The following is a 22,991-nucleotide window of genomic DNA, read 5'->3' as shown; positions in this document are numbered from 1 at the left end:
TATAAACTTCATCAGAGCCACAGTAGGTTGAATATGGGCTATCTTTAAACTAGGGCCTCAATCAGCTGAGCTGCATGTAAGTTATAATGCAGGGATCGAGAACTGCAGGGCGCTTGATATAAGCAGTGTGCATCTGTGGTGGCTGCCTGCTTGGTTATTGCTACGGATTGAACCGGGGATCACCAGAACTAAAAGTCGGTGTCTCTACAGCTTGAGCTAGTTGATAGATGTAACAGTCGCATCCTCTGGATAGGGCCCAGAGGGGGCACATTGCACACTGTCTCTGTATGGGCTGAGAGGAAGGCATGGGTGAGCTACGCATCCAGAACAGCAAATGATAATGAATGGGTCTGGGGGGGTCTCAAAAATGGAAAGAGAAACCACAATGGGATTGAGAGTCTCAAGACAGGGCGGGAAGAACAATTCTGTGAGATCCTGGCACAGGTGGCAACGAAAAAATGTCAGCGAGCGAAAGATCCGGAAGCACTGTTGTAACTGCAAGAAGCCAGATTGTGCACTGGGGTGCCACCTGAGGAAATTACCGTGCCAACCTCCCCTTTCGTGCCCAGAAAGGGTCTCGCCTGCTTCTGTGCTGCTCAGCCCTGTAGGATGACCCTCTCTGGGTTCAGGGATCTGCAAGTGTGCTCGGGCTTGGGCCAGTGCACGAACATAACCCCTGCCAGCCCGCAGAGAGCCAGAGCCTGCGTATTCAGAAATGCCTTTAAAGGCCGGGAATGGGGAGCTGCTTGCAGGCCAGTTTCAATCAAAAGTGGCTTCAGATGACAAGTGCTGCAGAGCAGAAGACTCTTGCACCAAGAGTAATTTGATTGTATGCAAGCGTTAATCCATAGAAAGGCGTGACCGATAACGTGGTGCGTGGTTGGTTGGCTTTCGGTTTTTTGTTTGTTTGTTCTGTGGTTCCTTATCTAACAGTTACCTCTTTAACACCGTGAATGAGACATGCTTTGGTAAATAATGGAGAGAAGCTAAGTGGCACTTTTGCAAAATGTACAATAAAAATCAATGCATCTGTCCTACCCGGGCAGTTTGTTGTAAATTACAGCGCTAGTTTCAAGAGCAAATAATTTTAAAGACATTGTCAATTTGAAAATCACACTTTTCTCAAAATGGTTTGCCTGCTGTTGTTTACTAGTACCGTGAACTTAGAGAACAATATTTGGGTCTGTTTTCTCAGTTAGTCAGTGTTGCTCTTTCTCCTGAATAGATGCTCTCCCCTGTAATTTGTTTTGGGTTTTCACACGACAGTCATTTTATAATAATATATGGAGATATACCTATCTCATAGAACTGGAAGGGACCCTGAAAGGTCATTGAGTTGAGTTGAGTCCAGCCCCCTGCCTTCACTAGCAGGACCAAGTACTGATTTTTGCCCCAGATTCCCTAAGTGGTCCCCTCAAGGATTGAACTCACAACCCTGGGTTTAGCAGGCCAATGCTCAAACCACTGAGCTATCCCTCCCCCCTTCTTAGTGATTGCGCAACATGCCTCAGGTGGCACATGACCGGGATTCATCACCAAATTTGCTCTGCTGGTTGGATCATTAGCTTCCCTGGCCCACCCGGATACTGAGATGAAGTGCGACATGAATGCTGATCCATGCCCCCCACACATGGCAGTAAGGGATGGAAAACACAAGAAATAGAAATTGTGCAACCACAAAACTTGGCAAGGTGAGCCAGGGTTGGAAACACAATCTGCTCTTAAAGTTACTTGATTTCAGATTAATGGTATCCCTTTAATGTGAGCATTTGCCTGCTAATTATTATTATTTGTATTATGGTTGTTCCTAAAGACCACAGTTACAACAGAGGGTCCCATTGAGCTACGTGTTATACAAACACATAGGTAACTTTAAAAAAAATCTACACCACGAACGACAGAAAACATGTTATAAGAAAACGTTAACAGTTTAATTGATTTATATGTAACATGACACATCTGTGTGGGTTGACAACCTAAGTGGGGATCCAAACCAAGGACTTCTGAGTCTTAAATATTGCGTTTTCTACTGTCAGCGCTAAAAGGCCTCTGTTCTTTTAATCACAGCTGTAGCAGGTCAACCTCTATCTGTGCCCCAGCCACCAGTAGAGGGAGACAGAGTGCCACACAGAATAAGCATTGGTTACATGTATAAAACTTGAAGGACCCTATATATGATGGAATGGATAGATTTACTGAAAGCAATGGGTTCTTACAGGGAGGTAGTTCACAGTGATTGGCACCTGGCAGGACGGGGCCCAGTACACTAACAGCATTACTCATAAACTGCAAAAAGGAAACCAAATATTAGAAGTGTTGAACGTTGAGGGTTGTACTCGAACTTGTCATGAATAGGCTAGTATGGGAGGTGTGTGTTTCCCTTTAAAAAGGGAGACCTTCATTGGCATATCTCCTCCTTGAGTCAATCTGTGCAAAAAGCAGGCAAAAAAGAGAAGAGGCGGGGTTGTTCTAACTGGTATGTTAGATGAATTAGTGAGACCTGACAGTACCGGGTTCCCTGGCAGGTGAAGTTACCCCCTACGTTTTGTAAAACGAGTTCTTAGGAACACCGATGACCATTAGTAATGTTTCATTGAACTAAACAGAAAATGTAACCAAGGAAAATACAATGGCGTCCCAAAGTGCTCAGATATCATGGAGTTGAGTGCAGAATGGCTAATCGGACAGACGGGTGCACTCACACAGTACTGATGGTAGTGCTTTAGGACTCAACATTTTACAGCCGTGTTTAAATATCTCTCCCTTCCCCCAGACAAAAAGCCAACCAAAAACTGTTTTCATTGTTTTTTAAAGATATGAAAACATTTCTATTAATATTAGATTTCTTAAAATAATTTAACAAAATCTAAATATTGGGCCAAAACTAAATCTGTGGTGTCCTTTTAATTATAGCTGGGTTGGGAGATCCAGTAACTGTAATTACAAACAGTTACTTTTACACTAGTTACATCTGGGTTGCTCTGAAGTTGGCATTGCTCAATAACAGGTTGCTGGTAATAAGTTACTGTAAATGTATTAGTGTTCTTGGAAATGGATAACCCTCAATAAAGCAGTAAGGATTTACAGGAAGATTTTACTTGTAAAGTTCCAAAGTAGCTACACACTCTTTTTTTTCTTGTTTCTGCCTGCCCTGTGTATTTGTTTCTTAACCTCATCTTGGATGTTGCAGTTAGTGGTGCCAATCTGGGCAGAACTGGTCAGGCTGGCCAAGTGACTTGTATGGTATGTGCCGGCATAAATAACTATAAGGGCTGCTGGGAAGACTGACTCTTCGTGTTTTCTGAGGAATTGATAATGATAGCCTGCTGCAGACTCCCAGATGCGCTGTGGAAATAGAATAAACTACCTTTAAAAAGCAACTTAAATTTGACCCACGTTGTGCATTTCTACACAGCACTGCCTGGCACGTAACTGGCTGCTGTGCACAGGTGTCTGACCCCAAACACACAATAATTTCTCGAGCATGCGTTTTGGTTTGTACACTGAGATTCTGGGAGGGCCAGATGAACTGGTGCTGACAATTCCAGCACTGGTGAGTGAGCCATGAGGGAGAATGGATTTTTTTAAAAGGCAGTCCCCGGGCCATGGCTTGTTTTAAACTCCAGATGGGGGGGTCTCTTTGGAAAGGGCCTTTCAGACTAGCCATTGAAATGCTTGGAGTCCACTGCGTGTACACTTCTGCCAAATTTGAAACTGGGATTAGGCTGCAGCTGGTCATTCCATCTTGATCCAGTGGTAGCTACTGCAGCATAGAATCATAGAAGCATGATGGGTCCAATCCTATTCTATTACTAATGCATGTAGCTTCAGTGGGGCCACTTGCATTACTAAGGAGGGTAGGGTCAGGCCAGTATGGAGTGCAGTGGGAGCTAAGAGCTTCTACTACTGGAGCTATAGCTCAGTGGTTTGAGCATTGGCCTGCTAAACACAAGGTTGTGAGTTCAATCCTTGAGGGGGCCATTTAGGGATCTGGCACAAAAATCTATCTGGGAATTGGTCCTGCTTTGAGCAGAGGGTTGGACTAGATACCTCCTGAGGTCCCTTCCAACTCTGATATTCTATGAGTCTGTGGGAGCTCTCTATAGCCCCAACGAAAACCAAGAGGCTGGTGTAAATTATCATAGTCCCACTGAAGTCAATGGAGCAACGGTAGCTTATATGAGTGGAAGATCTACCCCCAGATTAATTAGTTAAAGATGCTGATGAAGCAATTCTCATGAGGAAATAGTCTGGGGAATTTTGCTGGCCATTTCGAGGTTGGAAAACAACACTGAATGGGCCAGGACCTGATGGAACTGGTAAAAGCACATGGTTGTTTAGTTTGGAGGCTGAGGCCCCGTTTGGGAGCCAGTGATCTCTCTCCATGTAGGCTGCAAGCTCTTCTTGGGTTGGGTGTCAGGTGTCTCCTCTTTAGTGATGCCTTCTGCTTGTGAAAGCTCAGCTCCGCCTTCGCTACATTAGGTAGCAGCAGGGCAGGGGCTTAATCTTTGGCAGGGAAAGAGATTTGAGGAGAGTCCAAGCTGGCAGTAAAGTGGGAGCTTTATTGCAGACATGCTGATGTCCTCAGGCACCGGGTGTAGTGTTTTAAGGCGCCCTGGGAAGTAGCTGAGAAAGGCATAATGGATTTTGGTCCCAAGCTCTTCGTTCCTCTAGTTCAGTAACTCTGACTGCAGGTGCCAAAGAAAACCAGGCGGTGCTTTTATCCTCAAGACTGCTCGACCGGGCAAGGTCCACGAATCCAGCCCAACACTGAGGGAGCAATCTGACTTCTCAAGCTCCCTGTGGTGTGCGCACCATGCTAGGAAGAGATGTAAACAGACCCTCCACTTTGCAGAGTAAGACTTGGCTGCATCAAATCTTTTGTTTGCGTTATCCTCAGAAACGCGGGTCACAGCGCCAGATTCTGCGCCCTGCTGTCCACTCGCCTTCTCGTAGATTGAATTGGCAGTAGAGGCCTCACGCTCGAGTCCGCACCTTTGGGTGCCCACGTGCCAATGTGATTGCCCAAATGTGGAAGCTGGGCATCCAGCTAAGGTGCCTATGTTAGAATATAGAACCCACAGAACGCACCCTTGTCTTGTCACATTAGAGGCTATTTAGACCTTAAGATAGGTCCTTAGGCTTCAGGCCTCATAGGGTTATAAACTAATCAACCTCGCTACATCTCTCCCAGGATACACTGGTGATATTTGCCCCTCACCTCGACTCCAGGTAATTTGGTGCAAAGCATGGAAAGTATAAAGGGGTGGAGGGGAAAACCATTCACGTACGCAAGGGAGATCTGTGACCCAGCATGCAAACCCGACCCCTGCTCTGCCCCTCTTGAAGAGTGAGGAGAGCCTAGGTTTGCTTCTGACTCATTGCCAATGCCTGCCAGGTGGAGGCGAAAATACACAGAAATGGGCAGGCAGGTTTCTCGACCTAAAGAAAAGGGTGGGGGATGGGGAAAGAGCTGTCCTCAAAGGCTGGAGCCGAAGCACAGAGAATCCGCGTGCTCAGACTATGGGTACATCCAGACTACCCGCCGGATCGGCGGGTAGCGATCTATCTATTGGGGATCGATATATCGTGTCTCGTCTAGACGCGATATATCGATCCCTGAACGTGCTCCTGTCGACTTCGGAACTCCACCAGGGCGAGCGGCGGTAGCGGAGTTGACGGGGGAGCCGCGGCCGTCGATCCCGAACCGTGAGGACGGGAGGTAAGTCGAAATAAGATATGTCGACATCAGCTACGCTATTCCCGTAGCTGAAGTTGCATATCTTACACCGACCACCCCCCCACCCCCCAGCGTAGACCAGGCCCAAGAGAAAAACAACAGCAAGCCCCAATGTTCGAGTTTCAGGTTTCCAGTGCTCAGTGTGACCTTTCCCAAGGAGATGCACAACCCGGGCCTGGCAGCGATTGGCCCCTCAGGCCTTCCGACCCAATCTCCTTCTAAGCCGCCTTGGTCCCAGAGCCAGGATTCAGCAAAGCAGCTTTCTGTAGGGCTGCTGACTGAACATTTCCCTTTGAAACTGGTTTTCAGCTCGCCATGAGAAGTGTCTGCTTTCTGCAGAAGAGTTCGAGGTTTTGTCCAAAAATGACAGTTTTTGCTTATTTCTGCATGTGGGTGCGTGTGGAGAACCCGGCTCTAGATTCGTCCCATTCTGCCTGGTTCTTTTTACTGACCTTTCTGTAAAAAGTTAAAGAAAAAAAAGCTGTCCCGTGTTGAGTGACTACAATAAACGCTCAAGCCTCCAGCTGTTGTCAACCCCCGAGATATGTGGCCCCCTAAGGACGGTCGGCTTCCAATGCAGGACAGATTAGAATTGCAGAGGGTGGGCACACATCCAGAATATCTTAATAATGTTCATTTCCAGAGCTTCCTTTATTTTTACAGTCAGAGTAATCCCTCGGACTGGATTGAACTGTAACAGATGTATTGGTCTTGCTTTTAAAGGGTGTCTTTGAGCAGCGGGGGTTGCAACCCCACTCTGACACTGTGTTGTTAGTTTGGAGGCGTCATTCTCCAGTCCCCTCGAGGAGAGGCGTTGATGTCTAAGAACTCAGCTGCTGTCCAGTGAGAGGCACTCCGACCGAGGTGAACTGTGCAGCGAAGACATACCCAGAGAAGGAGCATGGGCGGGACCTAGAGAGGTTGGAAAAAAAGGGCAGGAAATAACAGGTTGCATTCTGCTGTAGGGGTCCACGCCGGCGACTTTCTGAGCACCTAGTGAGATTAGACCGCTGGATGCCAAGGAGCTTGCCTGGGTATTACTGGGGGCAGAATTTATCCCAGTGTCTTTTGACGAGACGGTAAGGAGGAGGAGCAGTCGCTGTATATTGTACGGCCCCCTTCTGAACTCGAGGGGAAAACTTCTAGACAGTGAAGGGCAGTAAAAAGCGGTAGCAGCTGTCTGTTTAGTTGCAAAGATTCTACGCTGTCTGTGCTGTCTCGCAAGGTGACTATCCATTTATAAAAGGAAGCAGAGCTGAAAGGAAGGGCTTTCCAGTTCAGGCTGGTATTCGTTTCAGGCACAGAAAAAGATCTCTCGAGATCTGAGGCATTAATATAATAAAACAACGTAATATCCTAGATTAAAGTCCCTCGCATTTGGAAATTGCCTTCCGAGCTGTTTTAAGAATGTGAGAGCCAGTAAATAACCAGTCCTTGACTTAAAAACTAAGCTAGGTTAGAAAATAATGTGAATGCAGTAATATTTTTCTGTGCTATAATACCTCTCGTCCTGTGATCCTAACGACGGTTAATGAATGTGAGGCAGGTAAGTAATATTAGCCGTTTGCCACTGGGGAAACTGAGGCACAGATTGGTTTGCATTTACCCAGCATCTTCAGTAGGACCAGGAATGGAAGCCAGGGGTCCTGACATCCAGACCTGTGCTTGACCCATTGGAACACACTTACTCTAGTAGAAGGGTAAATAGACCCTGAGCTTGTGCAACACATGTTTAACGTGTGCTGTGTGAGTAGTCCCACCCAAGTCAAATGCTACTCACAGTGCATAAAATCTTTGCAGGATTGGAGCCATAGTTGTTTGGTTATCAGTTTAGGTAGGGTCTATGTGAACCAGTTGGTTTGCTTAGGAAATATTAAGCATACAGGGTCCCAAAGGCCGGTTTCTCTCCCCTTTTCTCTTCCTTCCGCATACATTTGCAGAGCCAGATGAATAGCTACTAGCAGTATTTAATAAACTGGGTGACTTTTTGGGCTTGTGAAATCCCGGGGATTGGACAGGAGACAGACCGGTATAGTGCAGACAGACACAGGGTAAATGACGGTTAGAGATGGGAAAACCACCTTGGGTCAATTCAGCCCTTCTCCCTGGCAGTGCAGGATTGCCTGTCTGCCTTACGCCTCTCTCCGATTGGACAGTAAATTCCTCACCTTACACAGCACTTCATTTTACTCAAAGATTCTAAAAGCAAATCAGCTGTGTAGAACATAGGTCACAGCATGTAAGGCCACAAGGGATCATTGTGATAATCTAGTCTGACACCCCCGCAGCCCCGGTATAACATCAGCCTTGCACCTCCCACATCGACCCCAGGAACTTGTGGTTGAACTAGAGCGTATCTCGTAGACGAGATGGCCTCTCTTGAGCTAAGGACTCCAAACAATAGAGAGTCAACTACATCCCTTGGTAAATTATCTCCAAGATTAATTACCCTCACTGCTAAAAATTTGCACCGTATGGTACAGCAATGTGCCTTACAATTTAACTGATCTGGTTTTTTTGACTGGTGCCCTGTAGGGGAGACCAATGGAAAAAATACCGGCTCAGTGACCGGAATATCCTTAAAAAAACAAACAAACAAAAAAAAAACAACCCCAAATTTTTGTTTCTAGATCTTTAAAAATGGATATTTGTAAGAATATGGGGAAAGACACCCCCCCCCCCCCCGTCCTTTGCCGTGCTCTGTCACATGGCATCCAAATTCAGATGAACTGTCTAAGACTTGTCGCTCTTCATGTGTGCATTCATATGTCTCATTTTATTACCATCTGCCCGGGGAAAGTGCTGCTGCTTCCGTGAGCATTTGCACCTGACATAACCTATTTATTTCTGAATCGAGGGTGACGAGGAAGTTGATTAATGAAATGCATCCCCCAGCTCATTTTGTTTTGCAGGCCGGAGAGAAGCGTTTGCGACATTAGCATTCGTTTCGTCTGAGTGGAGTATTCCAAGGGATCTGTTTCTGTGCAAGCGGAATAGAGCGCTGTGGTCTATCAGAACTTGTTTACATGCCGATGGAGTTATTCTTCATACTGATTGCGTCGGCCATGGCTGATTAATGTTAGGCGATAGAACAAGACTTGTCTGGAAGACGAGGGAGAGAAGACGTCAGCCAGCAACCTTTTTCTCCTGGAAGGTGGTGGGTTTCTGTCATTAGATGAGTCTGTGCTGCAGATCCTGAATGTGGCTCGGGGACTCTTTTTTGATCAATAGGATGATGCAAATAATAATAATAATGACAGTACTTGGCCCTCATAAAGCATCTAGAGATCTCCAGCTGCTTATCATGAATTTAGCTTCATGATGCCGTGTGAGGTAGGTAAATATCTTCAGCAGCAAAGCAAAGCACTAAAGCTAGGAGGATTGGTCAAACGCCCACTGAAATCAGTGTAAAGACTATGGCTTCATTGGGAGTTGGATGAGTCTTAAATGGCTTGCTGAAAGTAACACATCAAGGCTGTAGCAGAGCCTGGGATAGACCACATCTCTTCCTGCCTCCCAGTCCTGTACTTTAAGCAGATCATCTTTGCTGCCTAGAAATCTATTGCATGGTATATTTCACTCCCGACAGTGCGCACTGGCTAAGTGGGCCGGTCAGGTCACATGTCTCCTGCGGAGTCAGTAAGCCACTCACAGGGATTCTGCTGGAAACCTGAGACAGTGGCTGTGGTGCAGGCTCTCAGGAGTCCGCTCCTTTCTCCAAATAGTCCCAGAAATTTGGGACCACTGTGACATTTAAGGGCTTTTGGCTCCCACACTGGAGAAGGGAAAGTATCAGACGGAAATGAGTCGAGAGTCGCAAAGGGACCGATCAGAGGAGACAGTCTGTCTCACCAGGAACGTGTGAAAGAGATTAAGTTTGGAAGCTATGTTCAGGCCTGGCCAGGTGACAAGGAATCCAGTGTCAGCAGGAAGGACCTAGCATTTTTCCCCTTAATTTATAGGGTTGCGTCAGCTATTGTTAGAAGAGAAGAGGACAAGTCTGACAAAAGTTGATCTCCTTTGTGGGATCTGGTTTGCCAAGATGTATGTACCTGTCCTATGTAAAGCCATAAGAATTTCTCCATCAGAAGAGAGCCTGGGTCCACGTAGCCCAGCATCCCGTCTGTCTGGCTGAGACTGGATGCTTTAAAGAAAGGTGGAAACCCGCACAATGTGCTATAGCACAGGGGAAATTCCTTCCTGGCTCCCAAGCTGGTGAGCTCATTATATACCCTGAAGCCCCGGTATTGAAAGCCTGTAGGATTTGTATCTTCACTAGTGTAATTGCAACGGCTGATATTATTGTTAGAAACGTCGGAACGTTTTTGAAACTGGACAGTATCCTGGGACAGACAGTTGTGTGGTTTCTTTATACATTGCCTTTAAAAATAAACTCGTCTCGTTATTTGGTTCAAATGCCTTTTAATTTCATCGGGCACCTTCCCACACTTCTGTTTTGGGAAGGAGTGACTAGGAGGTTCTGAGCAGCTTTCTCAGAAGACCAGCCATTGCAATGGCCTGGATGCAAAAGAACCCGGCTGTTCCACAGACAGGCTTCAGGGCTAGAAACGTTTCTGAAGCTGACAGTGTAATTATGACACCTTTGTTTTGATGCAGCTGTGACCCTCTCCTATGGTTAAAGCCTTGTGGGGCTGACGTAGGACCAAAAATTGCACCTGAACCAATGCTCCATTTTATGCGGCATGTGGATTTCATTAACCCTACAAAGGCTGGCAGCATTTAAGTCTCTGCTGCCTTTGGACAGACTCGCATCATAGAAAGCCATTTTATCCCCAGGTTCAGCTACTGGAGTCAGCAGAATGCAAACGTCCTGCTACAGAACCTTTACATTCTTCCGAAATCTTGCTGCCTTTCAGAGGATGAAAGACAACGGCAGGGGAAGGATGTTCTTCCTCGATGCAGAATTCTCAGCTGCCTGGGTCTTTTTGCACCCCCAGTCTGGAAGGAAGGAGAGCTCACGCTTCTGTCCAACGTTTGGCCAGTTTGCATTCCAGACCAGTGGCCCGATAGAATTGTGCCGTTGAATTCAGACTTGTTCTCTGATGGGACCACCTAGATCCAGGAATCCAAGTGTGTATGTGGCATGTAATCTGTCCTTTTCTAAATGGGAAAGGTGGTGGATAGTTGCTTGGATTTCTTCTTTTGCCATCTGGGTTCAGAAGTAGCCCTAGCCGGCCGATGGCATCTAGGGAACTATGTTCGCTGTAGGACTGGGCTTTGAATTCAGTCTTTGTAGCGTAGATGATGTAGCAGTGGCCACTGGAGACAGCGGATACTGAACCCTGCCTCATGCAGCAGTGTGAGATATTTCACCCTCTCTGAGTTCTCTGCAATGCTCCCTGGGAAATTTGGCAACACTTCCTGGACTTCCCTGGAAGCTTTATTTCCAAACGAATGGAGTCAGGTGATCTCATTTTTGTCAAAGGTTCGGACTCAACATAGTCAATGTGTGACATGCAAGAGAGACAAGGTGGGTGAGGCACTATATTTTATTGGACCAACGTCTGTTGGTGAGAGAGAGAGAAGCTTTCGTGCCACACAAGAGTTCTTGTTCAGGTCTGGGCCCGAAAACTTGTTTCTCTCTCCAACAGAAGTTGGTCCAATAAAAGATATTACCTCAGCCACCTTGTCTCTCTAATATCCTGGGACTGATGTGGCTACAGCAACACTGCATATAACATGGCCATGCATCAGGGATACAAAAGGTTATATACCCTGGCCACATGGCAGAGTCAATACACTGATTTTAGGGGTTACTGTTACAAATGAGACCTGGCTGATCTGTGATGACTTCTAGTTCAAGTCTGTTTACTATGTAAATAGATGTTTAGTCAATTAATTAGATTTGCAGGTTTCTCAGAGCCCTAAATACCCTCAAAGTGAAACTATGGTGTGTGTTGTTTTTGCTGCAGAAAGTTCTCTCTCTCTACCTGTTAATCACGACATTTGTGAAAGCTGTTAATTTACTTTAAACAGTTTTGCGAGGGAGGATCTATAAAATTACAGTAATTGTAGCTGTTGGGTGAACATATTTGCTGTGTCTGGAAGGAATGGTGCTGTCGTGTATCACGTTTCTGCTGGCAGAAGCTGAAAATGGGTGTCGAAGTGCCACGTTATATGCATGATGTGTAATCTGTGTTACGGGTGTAGTGCAATTGTGTTAGGAGGGTCACACAAGCTTACAATAGGAGTTGAAACAAACTTGCTTGTAGGCTTGTCTCTCCTATGTTCCAGTTGCTTAAAGGAATAGTAGTTGTAGTTAAATCGCAGGTCCACTGATATTAATGCAGAATTGGAGTCACTTTTTCCCCCCCAAAAAGAGTCATAGAACATTTTAAGTGTTGAGGAAAGATCCCAGAGAGCAAAGTCCTCACTGCAGAACAGGCTGTGGAATGGTTGTGCAAGTTTCTCTCCTTGCCCGCCAGTTTACTTCTAACCCATCCTGGAATGAGCACTTCCAGCATGAGAGGGTAGTTTCACTCCTTGCTCCATTTACTCCTTGGTGTCGGAACAGATTGCCTACTACCACTTCAGTTATTGCAGTTGGGTTTTGGGGGACCTCTACTGAGACTACCGACTCATTACACAGGCCACAGGACAGTCATCAGATGTTACCTGACCTGGAAGCAGAAAACTAAAGGTCAAAGTCTCTGCCTATCATTTCTAGTTGCTGGGAGATAGGTGTGTGCAAGAGAAGCAGGAGCAGATCCTACAAAACTTAGCCAGGTAGCATGGAGAGGGCATCGGGCTAGGGCTCAGGAGATCTGGGTTCCATTCCGAGCTCTGCTACTAGCCTACTGGGTGACCTCTGGCAAGTCACTTCATCTCTCTAGGCCTCAGTTTCCCCTCCCACTCTTTGCTAGTCTTGTCTATTTTGAGTGTAAGCTGTTCTGGCTGGGGTTGTGTTTCCACAGTGTCCCAATGGGGCCCCAGTCTCAGCTGAGGCCTCTGGATGCCACCATCCAAAAATAAATACTAATGATTATAAAAGGAACAAAGGGAGAAAATAAACGGAGACAGAATTTGGTGGCAAAATGCAGCACGAAAGACCAGAGAGGCATTTTGAGAAGGCTGAAATTCCATGCATAGACTACATTTTCTGACCAGGGCATAATGTCTCTGGCAGGGAACCTCTCCAAGCTCAGAGCCTTCTGTACTGATGAGAGTGACCTTTGGGGAGAAGGGTGGGATAGAGGCATGTCATTGTACCGCAGTCACCTCTCGAGACAGGGTTAAAAGTATGATCAGTGGGGGCTTAGCTCCAGCTGAGTGTAAAATGTCAGTGGAGGGTCGTGTGCTTGGTTTGAATGTGCCATTAATAGAAGTGCAGCGTGCGTTGCCATTTTACATTAAGGCAGCCTTGCAGAACGGCACTCGCTCACCTGCAGTGTGTAACTTTGGCGACTGGAGAGTAAAATACGAAGTTTTTCGTTCTAACCATCATCCTGGGAAGGGAGGGAAAGTAGGTTTTATGGCTGGGCTGGTCAATTTTCACGACAGATTTGCAAGGCTGAATGAAAACTTCCACCTAAACCTGACAGAGTGGTTTAAAGAATGCTGAATACATTCATGTCTTTCACCGCTCTATGCCAGTCACCTTGCTTCTTCAATGCCCATAGTGTTGCAGTGAACCACCATTCATTTTTCCACTGGAGTATATTCCTGGAGGACTTAACCAGTTCCTGACCCCGGGGCCCTGAAAAATGGCCTTGTGGTAAAATGGGGAATGGTGCTGTGCAGGCTTCGGCCCTGGATCCTACCTCAGGGCCAGATTTTGAAACTCTGACATCCCCTGAGGAGTACTGTACGTACTGAATTCAGTGGGACTCTTAGCAAAATGCGGTACGACCCCACAGAGGAACAGTTCTTACGTGGCTCTTTCTCCAGCGAAGTCCCACTGCATTTGCTTTGTCTTGTGATTTCTTGTTTCACCACACAGCCAGCAGAAATCAACGCCCAAAGGGGAGGACCTTAAAGTGTGCTTGGATCCCATTGCATTGCGTGGGTCCTGTTAGAAACATTGTGGCCTCGGGCTCAGTGCTTCTGAAGCTGGGCTGCGCCATCATCCTCCATATTGCCAGGGAAAAGTAGATTGTACGTCAGAGGGCAAATGCACAGGTGCCGGGGCCAGGACCCCCGGTCTGCAGCCTTGGTTTGCAGGAGCAGAGTCCGGGTGGTCTGGGTGCTTTGAAAGTGGACCTGCCACCTCACAGGTTCCTGGAACCCAGGCTGTCGCCTGAATGTTTACACCGTAATTAAACAGCCCCTTTGCCTAAGCCCGAGTCAGCTGGCATGGGCCAGCTGTGGGTTTTTAAGTGCAGTGTAGACACACCCGGAGGGAAGCCTAGGAAAGAGGAATTAGGGAGTTCCCGCCTCTCCTCCCGGAAAGGCCTGGGGTCGGCAGACTAAAGAAGGCCGCCAGAACAGAATTGGTCCCAGTGGTGCGCCATGTAGAAAAGGGGCAAGTTCTAGGGAGAGACTGTGGAGAAGGCAGGACTCTCCAATGGGGGGAAAGTTACATGGAGCAGAGTAGGCACCTGTAGGCGGGAACCCTGAGACAGGGTTTGTAAGCAGAGAAGAGAAGACTTCAGTAGCCCAAGAAGGCAGAAGAATTGTTCGGTTTTGTTCAGGTTTGTCTGTGATGTCCCAGGAGCAGAGCCGTCCCTTGGGTAGGGCGAATTGTGGCGACTGCTCCGGGCCCCGTGGGCGGTGCGTTGGCCGGTGTGGTTGGTCCCGGAAGAGACGAATCCGTCACTTCTGCCCCAGACCCTGCACCCGCCCTAGGGACGGCCCTGCCCAGGAGGGAGGGGTCTGAAATTAGGTGACTTGGCCAGAGGCAGGCGGCCTGCAGGAGGAGCTGGAGCGGAAGATAGCAGCAACATCCCACACTGACACGAGGGGGCGCTCCAAGGGTGAGTGAGCTCTCCTGCATGTGCATCAGATTGTCTGTTTAAAAAATTAATGATATTTGCACACGAAAACAGGTGAAACCCAATATTTTAAAAGGCCCACTTATGCAATACACACATTTTGCCCTTTGGACCTTTCATTTTTAGCATGAATATGGTCTAAAAAATGTAGTAAACTAAAAACCATACCACACTTTAAACTGGTTCCAGGATCAGAAACACAAAAATTGTCTTATTTTTGTAAAATGTTGTAAACTACAAACCAATAGAATTCTTGTTTTTGAGGAGAGTAATAAATCAGCCTAACAAATAATTTCACACTAATGTTAAAGGATCACTCTTGGCAGATAAAAGTTGAGCCTGCTGAGTACAATTTTATGCTTGGCATAGCAACAGAGTTCCATGTTTTCTAGCTTAGACCTTAGCTGTGCATTATGGTGCTACAGTCATTTGTGTTCTAGGATGGCACAAAGCATTTGTAAGGCAGGATCGGTTGAATGTCCTAGGCAGTTTAATGGAGATGCGTTTAAAACAAATTCTAACTCTTCTGGTTGAAGAGAATAAAAGCCTTCCACAGCCTATTAAGGATGCCGGTGTGTTGTGTTCAAAAGTCCATTGTGTGACTAAGACATTTTAGTGGTGCATTATTTAATAGCCTGTGATCCGGGGGCACTGATCTTGCGCCACTGAACTCAGTGGGAGTTTTGCCAGAGGGAGAAGGATCGGGCACCAGGGCAGGTCTGAATGGACACTAACCGTGGGTGAAAGAGGGTAGAAACAAGAGCAGAAGCAGGTCTCAAGCCCCTTACTCTAAGGAGCAAAACGTGACAAAGGGAGCCGGGGTTGGGTGTGTTTTAGGAGGGCAGCACATCACTCTTCGTTGTAACAAGGCATTTAGGTACAGGCGCTCCTCTGTCGCCTCACTCCTGCTAAAGCAGGCCTTGCAGCAAATCATCTCCTTGCTGAGAGGCAGAACGGCCTTGTGGTAATGCACTGGATTGGCGCTCAGCTAGCAGGTTTCAGCTCCTGGCTCTGCCGCACCCCCTGTGTGACCTTGGGCCAGTCCCTTCACCTTTCAGTGCCTCAGCTTTCCATCTGTATAATGGCTCTAATAATATTCCCTTCGCTTATAAACTCTTCGGGGCAGAGTGTGTGTCTCACTGTGTGTCGGTGCAGTGCCTAGCCCAGCGGGGCCTGACCTTGGGTGTGGCCTCCAGGTGCCAGTGTAACATCAATTAATGCACAAGTGGGTCCTCCTGCTTTACACTCGTATATGTAACCCTTGTGCTGGGCAGAGCGGAGCGGGTGAAATTCACCCTCCTCTGCACAAATTTTGTGGCTCATCCAATAACAAGCTGGGTCTCCGATTTGGTTGTCTGTCAAGAAAGTATCGTTCTCCCCACTTCTAACGGGATGACTGGAAGCTGAAGGGCCATTTAGCAAAGCAGTTGGGCAGGCAGACAAATGACCTGCTGCTTCTGCCATTCGGTTACATTTCAGCAAAAATGAGGCAGGAGGCCAATTTGCATGTCCAGATGCCTCTGGTAACGCACCCAGGCTTGTTAAGTGCATGCCAGCTAGTGGGTTGGAGAACAGCGAGGAATTGCATTTCTCTTGTCCAGCCTGGTCATTTTGTAGTCCCAAGTTTTACCACATAATAGGAGTCTTCCTAGCTTGTACATTGCGTTATTATAGATTCGTGTGTGTTAGAAAACATGAATTCTCTTCTCTTCTGATATAGCTTCTCAACCGACTGAAAATGCGTTTGTTTCTCAGAGCACAAATGTCAAGGCATTAACTCTCTTCTTTTTTCCAGGTTTATCACGTTTTTTTCAACAGCCAGCGTCTCAGACAGTGGAAGAAAATGGTATGGCCCGATTTGAGTGTCGGATCGAAGGATTGCCCTCCCCTGTCATCACCTGGGAGAAGGATCAAGTGGCAGTTCCTGAAGAGCCCAGGTGAGTGGCCAGTGTTTTTCTTGGGTTAATAATAATAAAATTAAGAGACGAGAGTCTTTTATAAAAATCTGGAATTTAAGGGGGGGTGTCAGGGCAGTTTTGGAGCTAAAATTTAGACTTTGTAAGGACAAATGTTCTCAGGACCAACAGAAATGTATCCATAAAACTTTGAAAAAAGAAAAGAAACTGCCCTCCCCCTGAATATGCCCTTCCCCTGCAGTATTTGCCGCATTAGAGCTACTGTATAAGTTGCAAAGGATAATTTCATGGAAGTGAAATTGACTAATAACCAAAAATGTCAAACAGGACTATTGAGTGTCTATTCATCAAAGGGCTATGTGCAATAGCAAACCAACTCTTGACCGTTTGTAAGTATCCTTTGGTTAATGATTGGCTGGGACTTGGACACTCTGGCAACGGAGAGAAATAACAAAGGAGACAAATAGCATAAAGAGTGTCAAGGAAATGCAGATATTTGATATTTTGTCAAGTTTTTGGTCCTGCAAAGATTTAAGGACGTGCTTAACTTCCTGCCTGGTGAGTAGCCCCATTGACTGCCTACTTGCCATGTGTAGAGTTAAGCGTGTGTGTCTTTGCAGGGTTGGTGCCGAAGGTGGTGGTTTGTAATAAATCCATGGCCAACTGAGACTGCGTGGCTGCCCCTAAGCTGTGCGGTGTGGGATGTGGTGTTTCACAGGTGGAGCTGAATGCAAAGTTTGGTTCTGAAGACATTTCCAAATTCTCTTTCTCAACCTGTTTCCCTCAGAGGTTTAACAAGGGCTTAAAGGTTCTGTTAATGGATCCTCTGGGACTATCCGGGCAGAACGTGGACTTTCTGTTAGCAAAATACATACAAAAATTTTTTAAAAAAATTCCTTCTGCCCTTCTCCTTTGTCTTAATCAAAGTGTGTGTGGTGTGGGAAGGAGAGGAGGACCCCGGGGGCTAGTGCCTGATCTGCAGACTTCATAGCTCTCTCTGGATCTAATGACGACATTGTCCTTTAGTCCCTTAAAGTTCGGTAGGTTTCATTTTCTGCGGAAAGAGGCATTCCCCCAGAGAGGAAAGAGGAGAGTCATTCCCCCAGAGAGGAAAGTTAACCCACGCAATGAGCAGGGGGAAAAAGGGATTAAAAAAAGAGACCCAACGAGATTCAGAAATGATTTGGGAACAAAGGCTGTTTCTGTAAGAATAGCTGTTTATATCCTTGAGGCTGTCATGCGGCGATCTGAAGCTTGTGGGAGGTTTTTGCTTTGTATGAGAAGAAAAATAAGTGTTTAAAAAAAGAAAAGAAAAGGTGTGGTGGGAGTGGGGAGGGAAGCATGCCATAGATAGGGCAATGGCTTTTTAATATGACAGCTCGATGGATGTTGCGAAATTACTTGCGTGGAGATTGCTTTCAACATAGGCGGCTTGAAAATTGCTTTCCTTGTAACGGCCAGACATAATCATTGGCTTCAGATCTTGCTTTTAAATCATGTTTAGCTAATATACTATTTCAGGGAGATTTGCTTTCTGTTGTTGACTTTATACAATCGGCTTTTGAAAGAATCAAGTGTGCCCAAGGAAGTGCTGGCCACGGAACGTTTGCTCTGTCCATCAGCCGTACCCCTCATGCCTAGGGGTCTCAGAATGCTGGGCACGCTTACCTGACACAGATGGGTGTCAGGACCCAATGGCAGCATTAACCCAGAATCTCTCTGCAATACCAGATTCCAGGCAAGCCTTAAGCTGTCCACTGATTTTTGCAGCTCACCTTTGTGGAGGCATCCGACTGGGCCTTTGGAAGTGCGTCCATTTGTGCCCCGTCTGACAGATGATGATGACCTACAATACACAAGCAGCATATGGAAGTCAGCTTTGATAGACCGTGAGCTGTTCAAACTCAATGTTGACATTGCAGCACTCCAGGAAACAAGACTTGCAGATGCTGGTTCTGTCCAAGAAGCCAGTGACACCTTCTTTTGGCAAAGTGAAGATTACAGCCAAGAAACTACATAGAGCTTAACCTAGGAGCAAGCTCAAGATCAATGCTATTAACACCAAAAAACAGAGGAAATGCCAGGATTTTGAATTTAGCATGCAAGGGAAGCCATTACCAGAGAAGGCAGAGGAATTTTGGGAAGATTTAAGAACAGTAATCCATGAAACAGCTTTAGGGGAAAGAGATCATCAAAAAAGGACCAGTTTGAAGAAAATGAAGCAGAACTATTACCTCTCATCAACATTAAGAACACATTACTGGATCAAGCTCTGTGAAGAGATACAGACAGCCTCAGACACAGGAAACCTCAAAGTCATGTATGACGGGCTGAAGAAAACTCTAGGTCAGGGGTCGGCAACTTTTCAAAGAAGGAGAGACATTTTTTTGTTTTTGTCTTCGACCAAAATATTTCGAGAGCCACCTCACACCCAAAGCTTCTTGTAGAGTTAGAATTTATCAACTAATGAAAGGTTCCCGGCCAGTGGGAGTGCAGAACCGATGCTTGGGGCGGGGGCAGTGTGCGGAGCCCCGTGGCCCTCCCGCCTAGGAGCCGGACCTGCTGGCTGCTTCCGGGGTGCAGTGTGGAGCCAGGACAGGTAGAGACTAGCCTGCCTTAGCTCCGCAGTACCGCCGACCGGACTTTTAACAGGACACCGGGTCACCCTGGAGGAAGTTGGTGGCAAAACTCGGATTGATTTCAGTGGGGCCACGAGTTCACTGGCAGTATGTTCTCTGTTTTTATGGAGACTTTACTTTTGTTTTTTGTTTTTATCCTAACCTGCAACGCAGGTCATTTGGACAGAAAGGTTACGTCTGCTCTTTGTGTACTAAAAAAAGGATAATGCCAGAGTCTCCCTAAAATTCTGAATCATTAGGCAAATTTTGCTACATTGCAGTGGGAAATAAATACAGGTCTGTCTCATCTTACGCGGGGGTTCCGTTCCGCGGTTAGCGCGTAAAGCGAAAACCGCGTATAGTCAAAATTACATTGAGTTGAATGGCGGGCGGAATCGCCCGCACTACAGGTACAGTATTAAAATTGTTATTTTTCTCTTTTTTTTTTGTTTTTTGTTTTTGCCAACCGCGTAAAGCTGAAATCACGCATGTTAAAAGTGCGTAAGATGTGACAGACCTGTACCGTATATACCTATTCATTAGCCCATTCGTTTATAAGCCGACCCCCCAAAATGGATAGGTAAAAATAGCAAAATCTGTATGATCCTTTCATAAGCCAACCCTATATTTCAGAGGTTGGAAAACTTTGGCTCCCGGCCTGTCAGGGTAAGCCACTGGCGGGTCGGGACGTTTTGTTTACCTGGGGTGTCTGCAGGCATGGAGCCCCTCAGCTCCCTGTGGCCGCGGTTTGCCGTTCCCAGCCAATGGGAGCTGCAGGAAGTGGCTCCCGTAGCTCCTATTGGCTGGGAACGGCAAACTGCGGCCACAGGGAGCTGAGGGGCTCCATGCCTGCAGGCGCTCCAGGTAAACAAAATGACAATGTATTAGATATTCAATTCAATGATTCCATGGAGTTTAAAATCATCAAATTTTGGTGTAGACCCGTTTATAAGCCGAGCCCCGCTCTTTGATGTGTCATTTTAAACCAAAAATATTCGGCTTATGAACGAGTATATACGGTACCTACTCCAAATTCTTTGATGTCTCTAGTTGACGAGCATGACTGTGGTGAGCACAAATAGCTGGAAGCTTTGAGATCTGTTGGGAAAGATTAAGTGTAAAGACGTCTTTATCTTGTGTGCCCGTGCTTTCCTTGGGAGAGCCATACGTCACATACCTTGCATTTGGGTTGGAAATACAGTCCCTAGTAGTGGCTGTACTTTGAAGCCGTCTCTGTACTTTAGGGCTCTCAAAAATGATTGTGTTAAACATATTGGATAGCTGGTGACCTTGGGGTTTTTCTTTATGCTAAGACATGGTAACTCTCCCCAATTACCCCTTCCCCTTCGTGCGGTTAGGACTCCTAAAGGCTGAGAGTAATTGAGGATAGTCTACATAACACATACACACAGATAGATGGCTCAGACATTGCAAAGGATCATCATGTTTACCTGTATGTGGTACCCCTCCTCCAGTCAGTGCCTCTTAGATATGTCTACACTGCAATCAGAGGTGTGACTGCAGCATGTGTAGACATCTGCGCTGGTTAGATCAAAGCTAGCTCAGGTATAACAACAGCAGTGAAAGGTTCTGTAGCATGGGCTGCCTGGGGGCCCTGGATATGTATGTGAGCAGCTAGCCTCTGACATAGCCTGTCATTGTAGACAGGCCCTTAGATTGTGAGCTTTTCGGAGCCCGTGTTTAGTTTGTAGTACAGCACCGAGCACACTGGGCATGCTACCAAAAACCGGCCGTGAGAGCTAATTGTGTTAAACTCCCTCTGAGGACGTTGGTTGGTTGTTTTTGTAAACTGGATTTTCCATCTCAACAGGCGGCTCTAGCATCGCAGAGCAGAAAGCGATTACGTAATGGATCTCAGCCATATGCTTTTGGAAGTGTGTTTGACTTCTATATTTGGAACCGGTAGATGCCTTTCCTGGTGTTTGAAATATGTTGATAGTAATTACGCACACTCAGAGCAGATGCGATGAGATTTATTTTTATCGCGCACTGGGAGCTTTCTCGGCAGAGATAGAGAGAGAAATGTTTGGCTTAGTGCTGCTGCATTCGGCCAAGGAGCCCCCACGGTGGCTCTCTGGATAACGCTGTCCCGTCAAGGGCACACATGGCCTGGTCCTGCAGACCTGACTCACGTGAGTGGACACACTGGCTCCAGCAAGATTACTCCTGTCAATAAGGTCTGCAGGATGGGCCCCATGGTGACAGCATCACTTCCCTGGCTGAGCTGCCTTAAAATGCTCTTTCTTCGAATTCACCAGCGTACACAAGAGGGGGGAGCTGATGCCTGAAGATCCAGCTGGCTCAGTGAACAGAGAACCTGTGCCATGTGTGGTGCTACAAACAGTTGAGTTCCCCATCAGGACTTTCTGGAGTGGAGCAACAGGCCCATGAAACCTGCATTCGTGCTTGTCGCTCCTCTCCCTTCCGCACAAACAGAATATCTGCTGCCCCTTCCTTACCAATCAGCTTTCAGTGCGTCCTCTTCGCGATGAAGGCTGGTAACCCAGAGCTGCCTGTCAAAGCTCTGCAGCTCTGTTTATAGCGTTCTTCAATTAAAACTGGGTCTCATCTATAATTAAAAAGGCTCATGTAGGCTTGGGCCTTATATTAAAAAATAAAGAAGCTGCCGTGTAGGAATCCAGGCAGAAAATGAAGAACCTGACAGCCAGCTTGTTCTTTGTGCTAATTGCTAATCAGGTGTATGATTCAGTATAATACCGTATAAGCTGGGTTTTTAATTACAAAGCAACGGATCCATCAATAGTCAGCCACGGTAGCCTGGTTGGTAGGTGGCCGTAACCGTGCTTTGCGTAGTTGCCAGGCGTGGTCTAGTGCAGGGGTCGGCAGCCTTTGGCACGCGGCTCGCCAGGGTAAGCACCCTGGTGGGCCAGGCCGGTTTGTTTACCTGCAGCGTCTGCAAGTTCGGCCGATCGCGGCTCCCATTGGCCGCGGTTCGCCGTCCCCATCCCTTGGCCCGTGCCACTTCCTGCAGCCCCCATTGGCCTGGATCAGCGAACCGCGGCCAGTGGGAGCCGCGATTGGCCGAACCTGCGGACGCTGCAGGTAAACAAACCAGCCCCATTGTAAATTCAGAGTGGCTTTAGCAGAGTCGAAAACCAGACACCTGGCAACCCTAGTGTGAGGTAGGGAAGTCTTTTATAGCAGTGGTTCTCAATCAGGGGCACGCAGAGGTCTTCCAGGGGGTACATCAACTCATCTAGATATTTACCTAGTTTTACAATAGGCTACATAAAAAGCACTAGCGAAGTCAGTACAAATTAAAATTCCATACAGACAATGACTGCTCTATCTACTTACACTGAAATGTAAGTACATTATTTATATTCCAATTGATTTATTTTATAATTCTATGGTAAAAATGAGAACGTCAGCAACGTTTCAGTAACAGTGAGCCGTGACACTTTTGTATTTTTATGTCTGGTTTTGTAAGCAAGTAGTTTTTAAGTGAGGTGTAACTTCGGGGTACGCAAGACAAATCAGACTTCTGGAAGGGTTACAATAGTCTGGAAAGGTTGAGAACCACTGCATTTTACTGAAGGGAGAAACTGAGGCACAGAAAGATAAAATTACATGCCTGAGGCCAGCTAATGAATCAGTGGCATAACTGGGAAGAAAATCCCTGATGCCCAGTCCCTCTCTCTAAGCACCAGTACGTACTCCCCTGTGGAGTTGTTAAAGCCAGTATGCGATAGGCATTGCTTAGTCTGTATCTCCCTTTCTCCTC

The 22,991-nt window shown here is 46.7% G+C and overlaps 1 protein-coding gene across 1 annotated transcript in view; it reads left to right on the top strand.

Moving 5' to 3' along the window:
• The window catches only part of IGDCC4 (immunoglobulin superfamily DCC subclass member 4), a 120,450-nt gene that overhangs the window by 5,242 nt on the left and 92,217 nt on the right, over positions 1–22,991 (top strand). Inside the window, exon 3 of the mRNA XM_065412726.1 lies at positions 16,487–16,628. Within this exon, the coding sequence (XP_065268798.1) occupies positions 16,487–16,628 (142 nt within the window). The remainder of the gene's footprint in view (positions 1–16,486; positions 16,629–22,991) is intronic.

The sequence above is a fragment of the Emys orbicularis genome, chromosome 10 (genome assembly GCF_028017835.1).
Source record: "Emys orbicularis isolate rEmyOrb1 chromosome 10, rEmyOrb1.hap1, whole genome shotgun sequence".
Lineage (NCBI taxonomy): Eukaryota > Metazoa > Chordata > Testudines > Emydidae > Emys > Emys orbicularis.
Note: the sequence above shows the minus strand (reverse complement) of the source record. Positions and strands in the feature narration are given on the sequence as shown.